At 41.1% G+C, this 20950-nt stretch overlaps 2 protein-coding genes and 1 pseudogene across 5 annotated transcripts in view; 2 read left to right on the top strand and 1 right to left on the bottom strand.

Moving 5' to 3' along the window:
* Positions 1–2009, bottom strand: part of TRAPPC11 (trafficking protein particle complex subunit 11) — a 47269-nt gene extending 45260 nt beyond the window's left edge. Inside the window, exon 1 of one of the 2 annotated variants that reach the window (XM_008709273.2) lies at positions 1826–2009. The gene's annotated coding sequence lies outside the window, so the exon portion shown is untranslated. The remainder of the gene's footprint in view (positions 1–1825) is intronic. The other variant, XM_008709274.2, reaches the window with a different exon arrangement.
* Positions 2010–2161: 152 nt separating this feature from the next.
* Positions 2162–17812, top strand: RWDD4 (RWD domain containing 4). Of its 3 annotated transcripts, XM_040643376.1 has the most exons (9): positions 2163–2453; positions 4467–4541; positions 5123–5203; positions 8677–8786; positions 8870–9017; positions 10842–10959; positions 13142–13191; positions 13327–13329; positions 15977–17812. In XM_040643376.1, the coding sequence occupies exons 3-9, from the start codon at positions 5123–5125 to the stop codon at positions 16007–16009; spliced, it is 543 nt and encodes a 180-aa protein (XP_040499310.1). In that variant the 5' UTR covers positions 2163–2453; positions 4467–4541; the 3' UTR covers positions 16010–17812. The 3 variants fall into 3 exon arrangements, with proteins under 3 accessions (XP_040499311.1, XP_040499310.1, XP_008707499.2); XM_040643377.1 differs by lacking the exon at positions 4467–4541 and having other exon boundaries at positions 2162–2453; positions 8681–8786; XM_008709277.2 differs by lacking the exon at positions 4467–4541 and having other exon boundaries at positions 2170–2453.
* On the top strand, positions 7278–7375 carry LOC121105674 (annotated as a pseudogene).
* Positions 17813–20950: the final 3138 nt, after the last annotated feature.

Here is a 20950-nt window from a genome sequence, read left to right as displayed (position 1 = left end):
AATAAATCGTACCACACACTAACTGTAGAAAAAGCAACTATATAAAAATGTGTTCATTCCAAAGAAAATTGCCATTATATAAACACCATTTCTCATTTCCAAAATCATGTATCGAGTTTCTTTTCAAAGGTGAGCTTCACCAGTATGTCATACAGAACTCAAATACAATTTTTGTAAAAAGTGAAAAGCACTGTGCCGCTATTTGATAACCAAATATTTTTAACTGAAAAATTACTTTTAAAAAGATCATTAAGCCTCTCACATTTAAGTACTGAATGAATAATGGGTATGGAATAAATGATTTGGAAAGCTTACCAGAAATTATAAATGTCTACAAGACATAAAAGTTTTAGAATTATTTAAGCAGACATTTTCCAGACAGGTTTAAGCTATCAGGGCAAAGGATCACAATTCCAGAGAAAGAAAAACTCTAGTTCTAGGGAATTTGGGGGTGAAAATTAAAAAAAGATGGTCAAAACACATTATGTGGGGGCCTTTGCTAATTACCAAGCATCTAGATTAGAGCCCTAAAGGTCCATTTCCTCATTTAAAAACCTCAAAGGCTCAAGAAAATTAGCCGTGGTCTTTGAATATGGAGTGGAAATAAGGGGACCAAGAAATGACTTCTAAAGCTCTAAATCACAGTGCTCTCCAAAAGAAATATAATATGAGCCACATAAATAATTTTAAATTTTCTAGTCCTATTACAAAATAAAAAGAAACAGGTGGAATTAATTTTAATAATATTCTATTTAACCAGTATGTCCAAAATATTAATACAATATTAATGTTAGTTACTAATGAGATATTTCACTTTTCTGCACCAAGGCTTCATTATTTGATGTGTATTGTACACTCACTGCACATCTCAATTCAGGCTAGCCATTTCACAGGCTCAGTAGCCACATATGGCCACTGGGTATCCTAATGAACAGCCCAGCTTAAATTATTGTAATTCTGTCCGAAAAAACTACTGTATGAAAACCGTATCAGAAATTCTTGCCCCATGCTATTTAAAAGCTTCTGGCACTTGAGACGGTGCTGCTTATTCTACAGCAAAAGTATGGGAATGGGAAGAACACCGGCAAAGGACAGGTGCTGAGGTTGTGTGAATCTTAATGACATTCGTAGAAATTTCCAGATCTCCTAGAAGAAGCCAATGAAGCAACTAACAAACCGTGACATGGACGGAGGTGCAAAAGTCGTAAGTGAACACGCTGGATGGGAGATCATGTAATGCAAGGGGAAGTAATCTGGAAGATGGCGTGGAAAATAATAAGGAAGGTTTTTGAAAAGGATGACATACTGCAAAGAAAGGCGACCTAATCAAAGTGGCAGGTAAAAAAAGGAATGTGGTCACTATGTTTTAATTAATGGAGGTTCAGGGTGTAGTACACAAAGCTAGTAAGGGCTACAAGGCAATTCTAAAAGGAATGACAATTTGGGGCCGGGATGGAGCGGGAAGAGAGTGCGGGTGGGGTGCAGAGGGCGCGGAGCAGATGTTGAGAACGAGAAGCAACCACCTTACTTAGAAAGATACCATCCCCAGGGGTTCAGCATTCCGCCCTGGGAAATCCAACGAGGAAAGGGAGCAATAACGCTGCAGCCCTCAAGGCAGACGCTATCTTCCCCCTCCCCTCCCCTTTTCACCTGAAGGCCCTAGAAACAGGTGCGTCTTTTCTATAGGGGCTGGAAGAGAAATGCCAGGACTGCACCCGCAGACGCCGTAAGAAAACGCAGGCGCCCCCACATCAGCATTGTTCAGAGCTAGCTCTCTCCCTCGGCGGTCTCGCCTGGCCCCGCGGGTCTCCGGGGCCGGACTCACCCAGGCCGCACGCCCCGGGCCCGCTGCAGCTGTGGCAGGTCGCCGCAAGCCGGGGGAGAACGAAGGGAAGCCCGCAGGCTGTCACAGAACGCCGGGGCCTGTGCCTACCGCCACCGCCCCAGAGCCGGTCCCCGCAAGCGAGACTTCCCGGTCCCCGCCTGCGCAGGCACAGGAAGCACTTTCTGCACCTGAGTGACAGCGCTCTACACCAACCGCTGTCCCGAAACTTCACGCTGCTCCACAAAACGTAGGAAGACGCCCCATTTCCTACGGGAGTAGGAAATAGGGGGTGGGGAGACAAGGAACCAATAGGAGAAGCGAGAAAGAGGAGGAGGCGGAGCGTCTGCCGCTGCCTCCCAGCTGCGTCTCCCCAGTCGCCCCGGCGCCCCACCCTCCGCGGCCTCGGGCTCCCCGCCCACAGACCCCAGCGGGCGGCTTCGCGCTGCCCGAAGGCCGGGGGCGCGCGTGACTGTCGTCAGCCGTGCGAGGGGTGTGCCTCCCGCAGCCCAGGGCGCGGAAGGGGGACGCCGCGGGCTGGGGGCCCCTGCTCTCGCTTTCTTGTCGTCGCAAACGCCCTCCCGGGGGGTGTCCCGCGACCGGCGCGATGAGTGCCAACGAGGACCAAGAGGTGAGTCCCCGTGGCTGATCGCGCCTTTCCCCGCGCCGGCGCGATGCCTCGGCTCCTAGGGAGGGCAGCTGAGCCGCCGAGGCCTTGCTGGGACCCGGCTCCGGGACGAGCGACTCCGCACGTGCCTTCACCCCTACAGCGGACAGAGCCTGGCTGGGGCGCCCCAAGTTTCCGGGTGTCCTGCGAGGAGAGACCAGGCACGCGGGAACGGGAAGGGTCCGCCTGTGCCTCCGCTCCCCCTGTAGTTTTCGTTTTGCAAGCCCGGGGGTGGCCCCACGCCTCCTTAATGACAACGATGAGTGTCCTTGGTAGGCGACTCAGCGCTCTTGCCTCGCCTTAAATCCCCAGTGTAGTTGTTTAGCGCTTCTATACGGAGTTAAGCTGTTTGGAATCTGATCACCTTAAAATTTTAAAATCTATTGGCTGATAGGGAGAGACTTAATTGAGTTAAATTTCCGGTGGAGGAAAATAGTGGCATTAAGTGCTCCGATTTCTGGCCTTTTCGTTTGGTGCAATCGTTTAACCATCTGGTAGTTGTCCAGTGGAAATTAAGGCTATTTTGGGCGTACATGTATCACCTGAATCATATAGCTCATGAAATGCCACTTTGACATTGAATCATATGGTCAGGGAATGATACAGGTCATCTCTAGGGGAGCCGTCTAATTGTGTAATGTGTACAGGTGAGGAGAAGAGTTTGCAAAGGTAAAGTGGATGCCCCCAGGGCTGCACAATGAGCGTGTGGGTAGAATTAGGACTAGAATCTGAGGCTCCTAGGTGAGTAGTTCGCTCTTCATTTAGAATATAGTTGTTGAAAGTTAGCACTTACAGGATAGATGTGATAGAATCCCTGGAATGGAGGTTACCTTAAAAGGACCCAAAGTCCAACAAGCTGGTCGATATCTGAAATCCCTTCTAAACTGTTCTTGCGATGAGTTTCTAAGTCGAGGCACCAGCAAGTTCTTACTGTGAAGCGTGGAGCGTATCTTGTCATGTTTCTCAAAGTTGGGCAGGGAGGGGGAGAGGGGGGCACTGCCTTAGGATCATCTGGGTGGTTGTTAGAAAAACAGGTGCCTGCACTGTACCTCAGATTTACTGAATTGGAATTCCTGGGGAGTCCAGGGATCTCCATTTTAACAAGAAAATTCCATTCTTCTTCCTCATGACTGATATTCCGATCTTTGAAATGAGTTTTCTGCCCAGTTTTTCAGATGTCCTCTTCTCATACTAAATGATTCCTTTTAGTTTATTTTCCGTATGTCCATTCTTTTTGTTCCTTCATTGTCTTGGAATCGTGTGTCTGTGGACAGATTAAAAGTTTACTTATGTCCTGTTTTAAAATTGTGACTTCGCAGCTTTCTACAGTTAGTTACCCGTCAATTACAACCCTTTAAGTGCCCTACACAAAGCAATTTGTCTCCCATCCTCTACTTGTATGTTTAGGGATCTAAAGACAGGTTCTTCCACTTACCCTATAAAATTTCATCTCGTTAGATGGTTTTTCAAGGACATTTTGAATTCTTACTCAGCCACCAGCATGATTCAGTATTCCATCAAATTGTCATTCATCAATTCCGTAAGCCTGCCTTCAGTGTTTGTTCCTTTCCTCATTAGTTAAAGTACAGGAAAGGATTAAGGGCAGGAGGAGTAGCATTATATTTTGAGTAAGGTGGCTTTTTCTAATCTAATCTTGGTTGTTCTTGAATCCAGCTGGACTGTATTTTTTTTACGGGAAGGTAGCAAGAAAAACCGAGGTAGACTGTTCTGTGCCTTTCCTTCATGTACCAATCAATTATCCTCTCTAATGAGGTTGCTTATATTTATTTTGGTTTTCCTATGCTTGCCACAGCTTAGGGACTGCTACTTTTATTCTCCTAGGCCTCCATAAACTATTTCTTTAATAACCTGTTCTAAAATTTTGTCTGTCTTTAGTTTGTAGCATTCATGATGTGCAACTTTTTGAAAACTAAAAGACGTACCGAAGTGCTGTGTTTCTTTGCTTCTCTTCTTCAGGTGTTCGCCAGTAATCACAACAGTGATTGAGTCTTCTCATTTGTCAGCCCACAGTGTTCTAAGAAATATTTCCAGGCAAGGATTATTAGTTACATTTTCTCTTGCAGTCCTTTTTTCCATCTTGGGTAGATCCTTGTCAAACCTTGTTCTAACCATCATTTTTTTAAAGTTCTTTTTATTATCTGGAAGTGTTTTGTCAAGTTTCATATCATTCTGTGGGAAGGATTACAAATATAAACAATACATGTAAATAGTGGGGAATTATTGCGCTTTTATTTCTCATCTCCAAGTGTAATGATCTTTCTACCCCAGGCTAGGACACGTGCTCTGGAGTTGCTTTAAACTGACTTATTTTCCTCCTTGCTAGAAGGGAGAAAATAAGATATTCTTCACAGGATTGACGGGAGAGTTAGTGAGATAGTACACTGTACAATACTTAGGAGGGCCTGGCACATAATTTTAAAGTAAGTGTTAGTATTAATATTGTGTTGCTACATACATATGTATTATATACACATATTATAAACACCAAAGGCCATGGGAGGTAGCGAAGTTCTACATAGTTGAGTGGGCTTGAATCAGAAACTAAAGACCCTCTATTTCTAATCCATTTATACCACTAAACAAAACTCATTTGATTCATTTTTTTTTTTCAGATGGAACTGGAAGCTCTACGTTCTATTTATGAAGGAGATGAAAGTTTCCGGGAATTAAGTCCAGTTTCATTTCAATATAGGGTAAGACATGACATGAATAGGAGCCCTTGCTACTTCGCTAGAGAAGATTGAAGGTTGCTAAAAATGCTTTTATTTTTTAAGTGATTTTGTTTTTTAAACTTAATGGTTTAAATTTATTACATCTTTGGATTTTCTGAAGCATTTGAATGAAAGCGCATCACCATGACATCAATTATTTTTAACTTTGGAAAACAATTCAGAAACTTTTAAAAACTTAAGATAAACTTGTTTTTATTGTGACAGAATTATCAAATGTTAGAAATGGAAGAAACCTTAGAAATTATATGGTCTTGCCTTCTAACCTTAAAGATGGCATCTCTCAGTCATAACTTCCCAAGCTTTCCCAGCTGATGCTGATAAATACTAGAATTAAAATCCAGGTCTCTATACCAAGTCTAGTATTATTTTCACCACCTTATGATATAGTCAAGAAAAGTTGATGTTTTCCTAATTCCATATTATCAGTATGTGTGAATATTTTCTACATATTCTTTAAAAGGGAGATTGCTCATAAGTGTTCTCAGCATGAAACAGTACCAGTATCTTGTTTTGTATAAATAACATAAACCATCTCTCCAGATGGTTATAAGTAGTATTGGTGTGAGAAAGTTTTTTTATAAAAGACTTACAGTTATTTACATCATTTAAATTATGTGATTAGTGATCCTTATGTGTCATTATTATAGACTGTCACAGAAAATGAATTCCTGATCATTACTTTCTTTAGAGACTGTCCTCTCTGCTTAGCTGCTCTCAGTTCCCTTTCAGGCTCAACAGTCCTTACACCACTCCATGGATAGAACAACAAGAAAACCTAATGGCCAACGTTAACACTGGGATTAAGTCCTGGGCCCTTCAGTTTGACTCCATTTGCCTCCCCAGACTTCCCCAACCACTGCCACTTTCCCCTTAGCAGATGGGAGATTGAGAACTGCTCCATACTTTCCTAAATATCTATATTAACAACATTTTTCCTTGTCGAACACAGTACACAGAACATAGTAGGACAAGTGTGTCCTATAGGATGGGTACTCTGATGTGACCACAGGATGGATTTCAAGGGCAGAAAACGTGAGGTTTGGAAACTGTGTTGAGAGCCAGAGGGCCTAGGGTACAGGTCTGGCTGGTCCTGGTCAGACCCCTCAGTCCCCTGTTCAGCAGACTGGTTTAGTAACCTCCTAAACAGTTCTCCCCTTTCAGTTCGGTCCGAAGCTTCTGCCCACACCTCACCCTTCGTCCTCCTGCAGACGACTAGGTAGCTCTCTGAAACGCATAATTACTTACCCCACTCCTTCGTTTAGAAGGGTTTCTCCATGGGTTTCTCCTGCCTGTAGAATAGAAATTCAGTTGCTCAGCTTGACACTCAAGGCCCTTCTGTTTGATTCATACTGCCTCTCCAGACTTTCCCAGCCACTACTGTCCATTAGGCGCAGTAGCCTGTGGAACATTTCCCTGCATTTAATACTGTGCCTGTGGACACATGCTTTGCTCTTCCCCTCGCCTCATGTCCCTCATCCAGCCTACTTCTCCTTTAATGCCTAACTCAAGCTCTTCTGTGACGTGTTTGGGCCTTGTCTCCTTTCCCTTGACTTCAAAGCAGAATTGGCCATTCCCCATTTCTTCATATTTTGTTCTCTGTCTTTTAAACTTTTAATCATGCTGCAGTTTCGGGAGTTACCTAAATGCTCCCCTTGAAGACAGGAATGATCTTATCTGTATTTTTGTATCTTCTGTACCTAGCACTGTAGGAGACACATGACCCCTTGTTTCTACACACACCTTGGGTAAGGACTTAGTAATTGCACAGAGCAAGTAACTTTTACCACTTTTTCATTATCTCTGTATTTGAAACACAAGCGTAAACCGATGATGTCGTCAACTTACATAGATGTATATCAACAGGTCCCTAAGTTTATTTGACATAATTTCTAAGCCTCACCTTATATTGGTGTGTCTTGTGATTAAAGGTGAAGGGAAGGGAATAAAAAATTAGCGGTCAGAGAGTAAAGGTGAATCAAGTGACAATTTGGGATGAAAAATTTTTTGATCTATTGCTGTTGTCTAAAAATAAATATTTTTAAAAAGCAGCACATATACTAAAATATTACAGAGGAGATTAGCATAGCCCTGTGCAAGGATGAGATGCTGACTCATGAATCATTCCATCATCTTATTAGAAAAATCACCATTTTGCAACCACCGACATGATGATCATTTCAGGCAAGGCTCATTAATGGGTGCTAAAACCTTTGAGTGAAAAGTTGAGAAGCAATATATTCACATGGTTTTGTAGTGTCACTCCACAGATTACTTGTTACTTACAAAATGGAAAATGTACCTTTACATTGAAGAGATTGAAGAATATCACCTTAACCAACTGATCAAGCTTAGTATCACCAGTGGTGATTCCAGAAGATCTTATGTGTCTCCTTATATGATGCTATGGGAATATGCCACATCACCTGTGTGGTGTCCCTACCAAAATATTTAATCTGAATTAGAATGCAGGAAACAGTCCTGATCTGGGGACATTATACAAGAAAACTGGCCTTAGATTCTTTTTGTCATGAAAGATATTTCAAAGGCAGGCAGGGTGGCTGGGGACTGTTCTAAATTAAAGCAGAATAAAGAAATTTGACAACCAGATGTAATCCATGATCCTCTGTGAACAAGATACTGTATTTGGTGAATAAGATACATGTCAATGAGTGTTCATTGTCCTATTCCAGTTTCTCTGTGAGATTAAAATGTTTCAAATAAAAAGTTGGGGAGAGCAAAAGAAATAGAAAAGACATCAGTTAAATTATTCAGGCAAAGGGAATCAAAAGTTACAAACTTCCAGTTATAAAAAAAATTAGTCAGGAATGTAATGTGCAGTATGGTGACTATAGTTAGTAACATTGTATCGCGTATTTGAAGGTTGCTAAGAGAGTAGATCTTGAAAGTTCTTACCCAGCCTAAGGTATTCCTAAACCTTTATCTCTTTACCTTTTCTTTTTTTCTCTGAATTTCACCTTCCTTTTCTGGTCTTGGGATTGTGCTAAGGCATATCAATCACTTGTTCTTAACGCGTCTTCTGATTTGGCAATTGGAGAAGTTAGGGCAAGGATTAGGTCATTCAAGATGGTGGATTATTATTTTTGTCCATTCTTATGGTCTTCCTGTCCCCCTCAGTTGATGTCTTATCTTTATCCTCAGAAAGCTTTGATGAAAACAAACATTTATAGAAGACAGTCTTGATACTGGAAAAAGCTGGAGGGCTGACTGGAGAGACAGACCATGGACATCGAGTTGGGCTCTATTAATACGGCCTCACCCCTGCCAAGTCTCAGATGTACCCCTGAATTTTTTTAGAATGTTACGTTTCTGATCTGATCATGAGCATCGGCAAGAATTCATCATTTTAAAAGTCATAATTAAATATTCTGTCTTTGTATCACTTTTTACAAGCCTAAGATTTCCCTTTTCTTCAGATAGGTGAAAATGGTGATCCCAAAGCCTTCTTAATAGAGATTTCCTGGACAGAAACATATCCCCAAACACCTCCAATTATATCTATGAACGCTTTTTTTAACAACACCATGTGAGTAGTGTTCTGTTTTCATTGTTCTTTTGTGACGCCGTCTCTTACTTTTCTCTCAGCAATACATTTCTTGTGCATTGCAGACCGTCAGCCGTAAAGCAGAGCATATTAGCCAAGTTACAGGAAGCAGTGGAGGTCAATCTTGGGACCGCCATGACCTACACACTGTTTGAATATGCCAAGGACAATAAGGAGCAGTTCATGGAGAATCACCAGCCTGTGAATTCTACGGTGAGCTCGTGCTTCATTTTGGTTTCACTCTGCTACTAATTCATCTTTACTAGTCATTATTGTTTTTAAATTGGAAGGAGATTTTCTGTTAGATTGAAGATGAGTTAGGGGCACCTGGGTGGCCCAGTTGATGAAACGTCTGCCTTCAGCTCAGGTCATGATCCCAGGGTCCTGGGGTTGAGCCCCGCATTGGGCTCCCTGCTCAGTGGGGAGTCTGCTTCTCCTCGCCCTCTCTGCCTCCCCACCAGCTCATGCTCTCTCTCGCTCTCTCAAATAAAATCTTTTAAAAATAAATAAATAAAATAAATAAAACAAGTTACATCTGAGTTAAATGAGAGTAGTGAATTTTAGGTTTCTTAGTGTCTGTTTAACTTTAAAAATGAAATCATATCCTCTAGATCTTACCCTTCGTATAAGACTAGAATAGTTCGTGTGTCCACCAAAACCGAGGTGGTGTTGAACCAAATATTTGTTTAAATTTAATGTCTTCATAAATCTCAGATTGAGGATTTCTTATGTAGCGCTAAAATACACTGGAACTTACTTTCTTCATGAGCCTTCTTTAGCTGTGAATAGTCTCGCCCCAGTTCACTTCAAATGTGGTACAAGCTCAAAGTGACTTTATTAACAGAAAAAAATTAGTTTATTTCTGAAAGTGTTTTAGGAAATCATCACCTTTTATGACCGTAGGCATCTCTTTTTAGACCCCTTTGCACCCAGTCACGTGCCACAAGACTTTCCGCGGTCAGTCAGTTGAGTTCTGTGAACCAGGGGGAGGCTCTCTGACAGCAAAGGCTCTGTGTCTTCTGCTGGAGCAGCTCTGGCTTCCACATTCCCAACAGGACGCGGAAGAACACTGAGGGCAGCTCTCTAGCGGGAGAAGGTGGTAGCAGAACTCGTGGACTATGGGCCACGTGAGGTGGCTGTGAAAATCCTCCCTGCTCCACTTACCATGTGACTTTTTTTGGTGGGGGGAAGGGGGCCAATGTCTTAATCTCACTATGCTGTTTCTTCTTTTGTAAAACAGGGATTATAATAGCACCTACCTCATGAGATTGTAGTAAGGATCAAATGAGTAATATACGTACAACATTTACAGCAATGCTTGGCACCTAGTAGGCATTTTAAATTTTGCCTATCACACTCTGGTTACATGAATCCAAATTAAAATATTTTTTCCTTTTTTTAAACATTTTTTTTTATTTATTGAGAGAGAGAGAGTGGCGGGGGTGGGGAGGAGCAGAGGGAGAGGGAGAGAGAATCTCAAGCAGACTCTGTGCTGAGCACGGAGCCCGACGCAGGGCTTGATCCCATGACCCTGAGATCGTGACCTGAACCAAAATCAGCAGTCGAACATTTACCCGAGTGAGCCACCCAGGCGCCCCTAAAATATTTTTCTTCGTTCATGAAGATGTTCTTCATTCATGAAGATTTTCTTCATTTCTTCAGGGAATCAGGGTTTTCTAGGTAGGCACGTGTGATTTTTTTCTAAAGACATACTCAAATTTCCAAATAAAGCAAATTAACTGAATTATAAAATTACCTTAGAATTTCAGAGCTTCAACATAATGCTGGTATCAGGTCTTCTTTCTCAGAGTCCTGGTTATATCACCTGAGCTAACATTATGTAAGTCCCTCTGTGGGAACTTTTAGAAGAATGAAACCCATGTGTTAATGGCACCTGATAATAAATGGATATTATAATATAGGATTCTTTTATGTCACAGATCTAAAAATTGTCAACTTGTTTGAAGATGTAGCCATATTTAGTGTAATTCGGTAAGTTTTAAGGCATCAGTATAGGAATTATTTGTTTTTTTCTAGATACCCATAAGCAGTATCATCTCCGTTGAAACTCCTAATACAGCCCCATCAAGTAAGAAAAAAGAAAAAAAAGAACATCTTTCAAAAGCCCAGAAACGTAAGCTGGCAGATAAAACAGGTTTGTGTTTATTTATTTATTTTTTATAACACAGATAAATGGGTTGCTGTTTAGTGTGATACGAGTGCTTAATAAGTATATTTCGATTTGGAAGAGTATTCTCTATTCTTCATCCTTGGAACATTTGTATCAGACGCTGTCTTAGGTCACAGGTGTATATTGAGAATATTTACTACTGCTTCACCACAAGAGACCGCCGTTTGGGGAAAAGGTAAGTGAGTGCTAAAGTCACTATAACTGGGTCTCGAGGGTGAGAAACAGAATAGCACACCGGAGAGTGCCCTGCCAGTACCCTTTCTGACATATTTGCGATTTTCCTCTTTGTTTACCTCTCTGGCAGGTAAGTGTGTTACTAAAGTTTTTTGAACTGTAGCTTTCATTCGAAATGCAGCCTGGCATGCCGTTGGATCTTAGCACAGTACGTAATATGTTTTTGTCTGTCGTTGATTTATTTATACAATCAGAATAAGATTTAAAAATAGAATTTCTGTGTCTCCTAAACCAGAGTCATTTTATATGGACCTTTAGAAGAGAATTATAAATCCCACCTCATACCACCAATCATATTTGGTCTCTTTTTTCAACCCGAGAATTTGCAAATTGATATCAGTCTGTAAACTTTTTTTCCAGTTAAGGAAGTGTCTGTATTTATATACATATACACAAGTGTGTCCGTGTGTACTTACGTCTGTACGTGTGTGTGTTCTTGGTATAAGGTTACAAGCTGCCCTTCATTGAAAAGAACTGACGCTTTTACTTTGGTGAGGAAGTTTAAAATAATGCCCTTTTACAAAGTGATGGCAGGTTTTTTGTTTATGTTTTGTTTAATGTCCTACATGGCAGAATGAAAGGATAGCAACCCTTTGTTGGCCCTCAAAATACATATTTGAAGACATAATGGTTTGTGAAATAACAAATCTGGGAATCCGTCATAATATTAAAGCATGAGCAACCGAAGCAGTGAATTGTTAGTCATTGCGATCTGTTTTCTAGAGCTTTGGTTAATCTCTTTTTTAACACTGTAGCATTTCTGTCAGTTCATTACCTGTTGCTTTCATACATAATGACCTATGATCATTCCTTTTCATTATTGTTCCCCCACCTCCATCTTTCTGCTGATGCCCACCTAAAAGGCATTATCTTTCTGTGATGATGGTGTCGGACTTTGTGACTTGGAGCTTGCATTCTAAATAAAATTTTAATAGGACCGTGGGTGAGTTTTAGTTAACAAAATTGGTGATCCGCCCCCACACCCCTGGCAACTAGTAAACAGTGGGACAAGGTTCTTATTGGCACAAAGAAGAAAAGAGCCATTAGCATCTAAAATTGCGGTCCAGTAATACTGCTTCTGTCCCATAAGAATCGCGAGGTTAGTTTCTGTTTCCCTTGTGTAAAATTAATGTGTTGCGTTTGAATGCAGATCTTGATGATTTCATAAAATGAGATGTATATAGCTATATCAAGCATAAGGGGAATCACGCCTTTTTAAAGTAAAACACTTATATTCATTAAACTGTTCTTCAAGTTTGAATAATCTGTTACAAGAACAAAATCGCTTTGTAAACTATATATTGTTTATATAAAGTCTGAGCTTGTTTTCGAGCACTCCCAGGAGATCAAAGACCTGTCAGATTAAACAGTGTTAGATCAAAGAATGAATATTTTATCAGACCACAAAAGTTAAAAAATAAGTTGAGGAGGCCTCCTCGTAGTCTCGAGGCCAGACATTGATTTATAAGGACTCTCGTCTTGAGCCTAGTTTCATAGTTTAAAAACCCTCATGAAACAGCAAAGTAACACAACTTCTCACTTAAGTAAGCTGTGACCTTATAAAAAGGGGTAGAATTGTACAAGTGCATGAAACTAATAAATTGATTAGTTCCTCTTCCTGGCGTTTCCAGCTCACCTCCGTGTTTTTTCCTTAATATCAGGTTTTGTCTTGAACGGAAATAGGGTAAATGTGAAAAGGGAGTACATCTGAGTTACTTTGCAAGAGTCCCCAGGAGAAGGCTGCTTTCAGTTCACAATGATGAGACCCTAGTTTTCCAGCTTAATGATACGTGATTTAAAATCTTAATCTATTTGTTGTGTAGAATAGTATAGAAAAGCTTATTAGAGTACTAATTACTTTAAAAAATTACTGCTTGGTCTTAGAAATAAAGGTACCCTTTTTATCCTCTAGATCACAAAGGAGAACTTCCTCGAGGATGGAACTGGGTTGATGTGGTGAAGGTATGTAATACTTACATTCTGGGCTTCAGAACATTGTTACCAGTCTGCCGTCAAATAATGAAATTCATATCTTCCATTTTTTTCCCCCTCAACCTTTGAATTTTCCTGGGATGGCTGTTTCCTTTTTTGCTTCAGCATGTAAGTATTTTTGAACTATCTTTCACATTCTTTTCTTCCCTATACCTTCAGTCTTAGATTTTCTTTCCTTAAATATTGGAAAGACTGTAGAGGTAAGCTATAGGTACAACACAGTACGACTTTACGTAAGTACGTCTGAAGAGCGAACAGGCCTGTGGCGCTGCATGAGCGGAAGTGTGGGAACAAGAAACAAGGCACAGAGAGGAATGCTTGGATTTCTTCGAAGAAATTCATTTTTTTTTCTTTAAGGGCAAACCCTAGATGGAGTTTCCCATCATTGTCAAGAAGGAGTTTCTGTTTTTCTTATTTAAAATTGTTTACTTTTCACCTTGAAGTCTTTTGCCACCTTCTCTCAATATTTTTTTATTTGTAGCTTCCAATATATTAAAGTGATGCTTAGTTAATCCTCTTTGTAGGCCTTCGTGAGATGAGTTTTGCATGCTAATTAGTGCCACTACTGCTGTGAGAAGTGATGAATCCGATCCAAGGGTAGTCAGAGATTAGGATTTTAGTGGGGACCTGCAAACATGGGTAATTTATAAGCAGTGTGTTCTTAGAGTTTATTTGAAAGTCAGCTGTTTGGGCCGTGGGGTGCCTTTGCTGTGGAAACTGCTTGAAATAACGTTGGTGCCTAGTACAAAAATACTACCTGGGAGTAGGGAAGCATGAGCTGCGATCAGAGTAAAAAAGCAGTATTTCCTGTCCGCTTCCTGGGCAAGGGGCTGACGGCACACAAGATGTCCACGTGGGTGCGGCTTCTCCCGCGTTCTCGCATTTAGCCAGCCCCCTCCACCGATGCCTGCTGCATACTTCATGTTGTCCTCGGTGGGCTTGTATGCACCTCACCAGCTAAGTCGTTTCCCTCCTTACAGTGCTTCAGGCTGCGGGCTTCAGAATGAGGCTGCAGCCTCGCCATGCCGTGGCGGTCCGCAGAAATTGGGCTCAAAAAGTAATCCGATTAATCCAGAGGTTTAGTGCGCCTCCTTCCCTAGCTCCAGAAATTTAGTTTTCTGTTTGTTTTTCATAGTCTTTGTTAATATAAATTAGAGTTTCAAGAAATATAAAGGAAATGAAGATTTAATTAATCCAGTAATCTTGGGAAATTGACGAAGATACTTTTAAGAGGGAGGTTATCACGTAGGCGTGGTCGGGACTCAGAATCTGTTACCCTAAACTAGTAGTTTCCAAGTGTGATCTTGGGGTCCCTGGGAGGTCCTGGAGGCCCTCTGGGCATCTGCAAGGTCAGAAGTATTTATGATATTAAGGTGTCTGTTTGCTTTTCCCTCGCTGTCTCACAAGTGGCCAGTGCTGTTCACCAGAGGCTCCATGAAGTGTGACGATGCGTCACTAATACTCTTCTAGGAGGGCACTAACAGAACATGTGCTTTTATAGTCTTGTGTTTTCCAGAGTTTTCTAAGGTAGTGAGGAGGTTTAGAATCTAAGTATGTGCACTTTCATATTAACTCAGTTTGTTCTTAGCACTTGTACTGTGTTTTTGTTCTCTGTTTTCAATTATACCTTCTTTACTGTTGAAGCAGATTTGTGAAAACCCAGCTGTCTTCTGTTGAGCTCAATAATAAAGAAATTCACAAAAATGTTAAACAACACTATTCTTCGCATTAAGTTTTACTCGTTTGTTTTAGAAAACACAGCTTTTCGTTTAAGAAATGTTATTCTGTAATCATGGAATGAGTTTATTGTTATTTTTACATGAATTAAATTTCTCAGTTTTGATTTCAAACGCAGTAGGTATAACATTTTAAAGAAAGCTTTTTTTTTTTTTTTTAAGATTTTATTTATTTATTTGACAGAGATAAAGACAGCCAGCGGGAGAGGGAACACAAGCAGGGAGAGTGGGAGAGGAAGAAGCAGGCTCATAGTGGAGGAGCCTGATGTGGGGCTCGATCCCAGAACGCCGGGATCACGCCCTGAGCTGAAGGCAGATGCTTAACCGCTGTGCCACCCAGGCGCCCCTAAAGAAAGCTCTTTAAGATCCTCAAAGTGGGAAGAGGAGCTGGGGCCAGAATGTTTGAGAACTGCTACCCTTAGCAGTTTCTGCTTTTCACAGCTTCCCACTTTCTCTGGGGTTCTCAGGGTTTGTGTTCAGTGGGGATTTCTTGGTGGCTGGGTCTTTATTCTGGTCGGAATTGCCTGTGCATTCTTTGGGAACCTCCCCCCACCCCATTTGCTAAATTCTGTAGATTTTTATCAGAAAAGACTTGCAATTTAAGATTTTTATCAGATTTTTAAAGCTGTACTTAATTTATGTGTTTTTTACCACAATTTTTTAAAATTTTGAAGTCTTTATTATTTGTGAAAATGATAGAAAAATGTCATTCATTTTATAAATGGCACCTTTTGTATATTCTTGGTTCCAGTCTCTTTCTTGGAAGGCTTCAAGGGATTTTTTCCCCCCCCTTGCTCTGTTGAGGTTATATTTTTAAAGAATCCCGTTTAAAGTAGCTGAGCCTGAAGTTGGAAAGTAGTTAAGCACGTTGAGCACCGTGGCTGGTGTTAAGTTACATGAACCTTGCTGTCTGTCGTTCTAGCAACTCTAACAATTTCTCATATTAAGTGAAAACAGTGAACTCGAATAATACGATAGCTTAATCTTGTTGACGATGTCTTTTTTCTCTTTTTTTATAGTTGAGCAAAACTGGCTCTAAAGATGATGAATAGTACTTGGAATTGAAGACAAGGGAAGAACATCCTTTAAGAAATAAACTGGGTTCAAAATCCTTCTTTACTCTTTTCTGGTATTGAGGTGGCTTTTTATAAAACTGAATTTTTTTGTATGTTTCTTAGGTAAAAAATGTTTTAAGCTGAGAGTTCATGAAGAGATCTGGTTGTATTAAATTATTTTCACAAACTTGCCTTAATAAAAGGTGAAATGTTACTGTTTAGCATCCTTTATGAAGGTGGTTGAGCTTTGTAAATGGACGAAATGGGAAATAACAAATAATCAGTGTGAATTCATATGACCTTATTCTAGTGCATGTGATATTTTTAAAGGAGTAGGAAGCCCTTTTGGAACTCTCATCCCAGTGGATCAGAATACCGAGTCAACAGGTATTCCACGGCATGAGCCATATTAACAGACTTCTCGTCTTAATGAAGTCTTCATCTCTTCTTTCTCTTAACTACTGAAGCGTAAATTGCTCCAGAGAAATTTAAATACTGATATTTGAACTTTTAGATAATATTCTTTGTAGTTCCTTTTTATCTTTCAAGGGCGAACCGCTTCTTTTTAGTAAATGAGTATCCGTTCATACTCTTCCCTTCCTTTGGGTCATGATGTTTGACCGTGAGAGTTTTCAGCCGTATGTGGAATAGGAGAACGTAAAAATAAATCTGCCAAATACATTCAAGAGCATTTGAATAGAAGCGCTGGTTCCCACTGCAAACATTTGTCTTTGCTGTATGTACCAAGATGGGAGTAAAAGATGCCTTAATATTTAATTTTTGTATTGTTAGAGATAATGGTTTTGATAAATTCCTGTGTGTCTGCTACTGTGTGTTTTTGGTTGTCTGGTTACAGGTCTTCTAAATGGTTTAACATGAAACCACCTTTCAAGTCTTGTTTCTTTTCAAGTATCCATGTGGATTTCTCAGCCTGAGCATGTTCATAGTAATAGACATAGAAGTTTTTCAAATGCTGAATCATAGTACAGGCTCGATTATTTTTTTTTAATCACGAGTAAGGTAACTATTAGTGTCGTGTAACCAGGAGGTTACTGACGTGTATGTGTGATTTACAGTGGCTGCATTTGCTCCCCGGCTGGAAAACCCTAAGAACTGCTGCTGTTTCTAGAAGGGTAGACTGTGTTCCTCCAGTTACACCTGTGCGGCTTGGGTCCGAGTTTTTAAAGAATAATGAACTTCTAAAGACATGTGCTTAGCATAAGAGCAGTTTAGATTGTATCCATGGCTTTTACTGGGCCAACATTAGGCTCAGTTAAATCGTTTGAATTATGCAGTAAATACAGTTATGATGAAGAAGTGTGATCTGATTTTCAGAAGCTGAATCACATTTTATATCTTGAACTAATAGAACAGAAGCATTAAAATTCAAGAACACCGGAATTCGCCAACTTTCGTTTTCGGAGTTGTGTGTACGTGGCTTTTGTTGTGTTGATTTGTTTACCTGTTTTGAAAGAAACAAACTACATCTGCTCGTGGAACAAACCGTGTTTTGCTCTGAAGATTCTGAAACTGTGCAGGCTTATTGTGTTTCAGAGATAACAAAGAATAATGCTAGTTAAATGCCAATGAACTATTTTTACTCTTTTTATATGAAATGTACAAATTTGGGGGGTGCTGGTGGCAGTGGCGCCTCTGACCACCTTCTGTAAAACACGTGAACATTCTCATCTATGTTGCCATCATCTGTTCAACACTCCCAGTATATTTTCTCAAAGTCCGTGTACCTAAAATTGTATGGAATGACATAATTAATAAGCAATAAAACCGGAATTACACACAGTGGTTTCTCTGTGTTTTATTTCAGTCAATTGGGAGAGAATTGTGGATTTTACAAATTTGCACAGACTTACGGTGTAAGGTGTACCCTCCTACTAGAAACTGTTTAAAATGCTGGATTGAGAGAAAATTGTTTAATGAGCTGACAAGAAGGTAAGGGATACCCAGAGTCTAAAAAAAATTTTTTTTAATATTTATTTATTTGAGAGAGAGAGCACCAGCACAAGCTGAGGGAGCAGAGGGAGAAGCAGACTCCCCACTGAGCAGGGAGCCCAAAGTGGGACTCCATCCCAAGACCCTGGGGTCATGGCCCAAGCCAGATATTGAACTGACTGAGCCACCCAGGCACCCCCCCCCCCACACCCAGGGTCTAAAAAATGTAAGCAAAAGTTGGAAGCTTGAGGTTAAGGAGAGCTTCGGTTTTTATAGCGTCAAGGGGCCCAGAAGACCGATGAAGTCTAGAATCAACCCAGGGTAAGGAGTCACACAGGTACACACAGCCTGCATGAGGCTGAGACCTTTCCCCCCACCCCCAGGGAAGTTCCTGTCTGGCACTTTGGTTTTGGTGGAGGGGTAAAATGTAAACAGACATACATGTACTCTCCTGATGACTTACAACAGGGTACCTCACACTTGGATTTCAGCCCAAATTCTTCCCCATATGAGTGATCTTTTAAAAAAAAAAAAACAAAAATAGCCAGGATTTTAGTCTAAAGTTACCAACTGGGCACCTGGCTGGCTCAGTCGGTGGAGCAGGTGACTCTTGATCTCAGGGGTTGTGAGTTCAAGTCTCGGGTGTAAAGAGTACTTTAAAAATAAAATAAAAATTAAAAAGTGGTGCCAACTGGGTAGAGCCTCTGGGCAATTAATAGAAATGACCGCATATCGACCCTGCAAGAACCCACCTTCCAGCCAGCCGGCCAAAGAAAGCCCCACAGTAGAGTCTCGGAATGCGTACTCAAGGTCAAGAGCCATGGTCCACATTGTGACAGCCTCCTGCAGGGCACTCAGGGGAGGGAGCAGTTCAAGGGCGTATTCACAGGACCCAGACTCGGATGTTAAGAGGGATTGAGCAAGGAACAAGAAACTATTACGATGCATCAAGCAGATTTGGTAAAGAACCAAACAGAACTTCTCGAAAAGTAAGATAATTGAAATTAAAGTTACAGATGAAGACAGGTACTACTTGCAAAGTGTGCTTTGGCGAATGTGAAGTCTAAATATCCCGTGGGATGAAGGCGGTACTAAATTTGCACTTTTGGATTTTCTCTCTTTTCGATTGTATCCTTAGACTCTTTCTGCATTATTTCTTCACAAGCGCCACCATTCTAGGTCAGCTGGGTGGTCTGAGCTTTCCAAAACTTCTGCTTGGTACTGCACATGTGCCTCTCTGGACCTTGTTTCAGAAGACACCAGTTAGGACAAGGATTTGGCCAGTGTTTCCAGAGAGTTGTCTGTGATAGCTTTAAAAACAATAAACTTAGAATACATGCTATGTAGTAACAGATTTGTTTCATCATTGGATAGTCCACAGAATAAAAACAGAACAAGAGGCATTTTCTGGTAGGGATTATCTGGTTCTAGATTTCAGCGTTTCCAATTATGTGACAAAATAATAAGGAATTGATCAATGACCTACAGTATTTGTGTGTGATCCATTAATGAAGAAACTCATTGAGGGTCTTTACCAGCAATTTTCCTGATGGAATGGAAGAGAACAGAATTCAACAGAAAATATCAGTGTATACTACACGTTGTAAGGGTCTAAGGCACTGATCAGGGCATACAAAATGTAGGACAAATCTTGTATATAAGGACTTTAATTTTTAAAAGCACAAAATGGGGGTGCCTGGGTGCCTCAGTCGGTTCAGCATCTGCTTTGGCTCAGGTCATGATCCCGGGGTCCTGGGATGGGTCCTGGAATCCGTCTTGGGATTGAGCCCCTCATTGGGCTCTTTGCTCAGCAGGGAGCCTGCCTCTTCTTCTCCCTCTGCCCCTCCCCCTGCTTGTGCTCTCCCTCTCTCTCTCTCAAAGAAAGAAAGAAAGAAAGAAAATCGAAAAGCACAGAATGTGCCTCTCAAAGTGCTAAACACATTTATCATTGAGTTTGCATTATCCGTAAAGACCAATGAAGTAAAGCTGCATTGCGTAGTATAATGGGAGAGGGCAAAATGTTAATTTAGGGTAGGGTCTTTGAATGACTTTTTAAATTTGTAATGAAAATTCTTGCATGACGGCGTTTTTTCGTTTTTTTAGATAATAGTAATGTATCGATGCTGCTTTCTCAGTTTTGACAAATGTATTAAAACAAGGTAAGATGTTAACAGGGAAACTGGATGAGAGGTATGTCAGACTTAGCTATAATATCAGCACATAATTTATTTTCGGATTCAAAAATACATTTATTATGGTGCGTGCCAATCCCTCCAACCCTGAGAGATTTCCAACAGCTCCCCCGCCTGGAGTTCTGGGGCTGGGTCTTTGTACGCTAAATGCTTATTTATTTATTTATCATTCAGAATTTTTTTTGAGGGCGCCCCAGTGGCTCAGTCAGTCAAGCGTCTGCCTTTGCCTGAGGTCATGATCCCGGGGTCCTGGGATCGAGTCCCACATCAGGCTCTCTGCTCGGGGAAGAGTCTGCTTCTCTATCTCTCTCTCTCGAATAAATAAAATCTTAAAAATTTTTTTTTGAAAATTTTAAATAATTTTTTAAAACTTTGAGTCCAGGTGACACACAATGTGACATTCTTTTCAGGCGGACAGCTTGGTGATCCTGCTGTGTGCAGTGCAGACTCACGACAAAGACCGCGACCCTGCGCATGACAGCTTTTGAAGTGAGCACCTTGCATGAGGACCTCCGAGAGCTAATGCCTGAATCAATGGTAAATAACTTAAACAGCTTTCACTTCTTACTGATCAGAACCAAACCTAAGAAAAGGAGTCATATTCTCCCCCCCCCCCCCCCTTTCAAGGTAGAATCACTTTCTTCCTGGGCTGCTGGTATAAATCTAGTCTCTAAAATAAATCGTAATCGGCCGACGGTGGTGAGAAAGTGGCCAGGAAACACTCCCACCCTAGCCCGTTTCCCCCTAGTCGTGGCTGTGGGCACCTGGGAAGTTGGAAGTAATCTGGCGGGTCTCT

This window comes from Ursus maritimus, unplaced genomic scaffold, assembly GCF_017311325.1.
Source record: "Ursus maritimus isolate PB19 unplaced genomic scaffold, ASM1731132v1 scaffold_28, whole genome shotgun sequence".
In the NCBI taxonomy this organism is placed as follows: domain Eukaryota; kingdom Metazoa; phylum Chordata; class Mammalia; order Carnivora; family Ursidae; genus Ursus; species Ursus maritimus.
Note: the sequence above shows the minus strand (reverse complement) of the source record. Positions and strands in the feature narration are given on the sequence as shown.

Coding starts and splice junctions, on each gene's coding strand:
- RWDD4 (XM_008709277.2), top strand. CDS start 2,430: ATGAGTGCCAACGAGGACCAAGAG. Junction 2,454..5,122: donor GTGCCAACGAGGACCAAGAG/GTGAGTCCCCGT, acceptor TTTTTTTTTCAG/ATGGAACTGGAAGCTCTACG. Junction 8,787..8,869: donor GCTTTTTTTAACAACACCAT/GTGAGTAGTGTT, acceptor TGTGCATTGCAG/ACCGTCAGCCGTAAAGCAGA.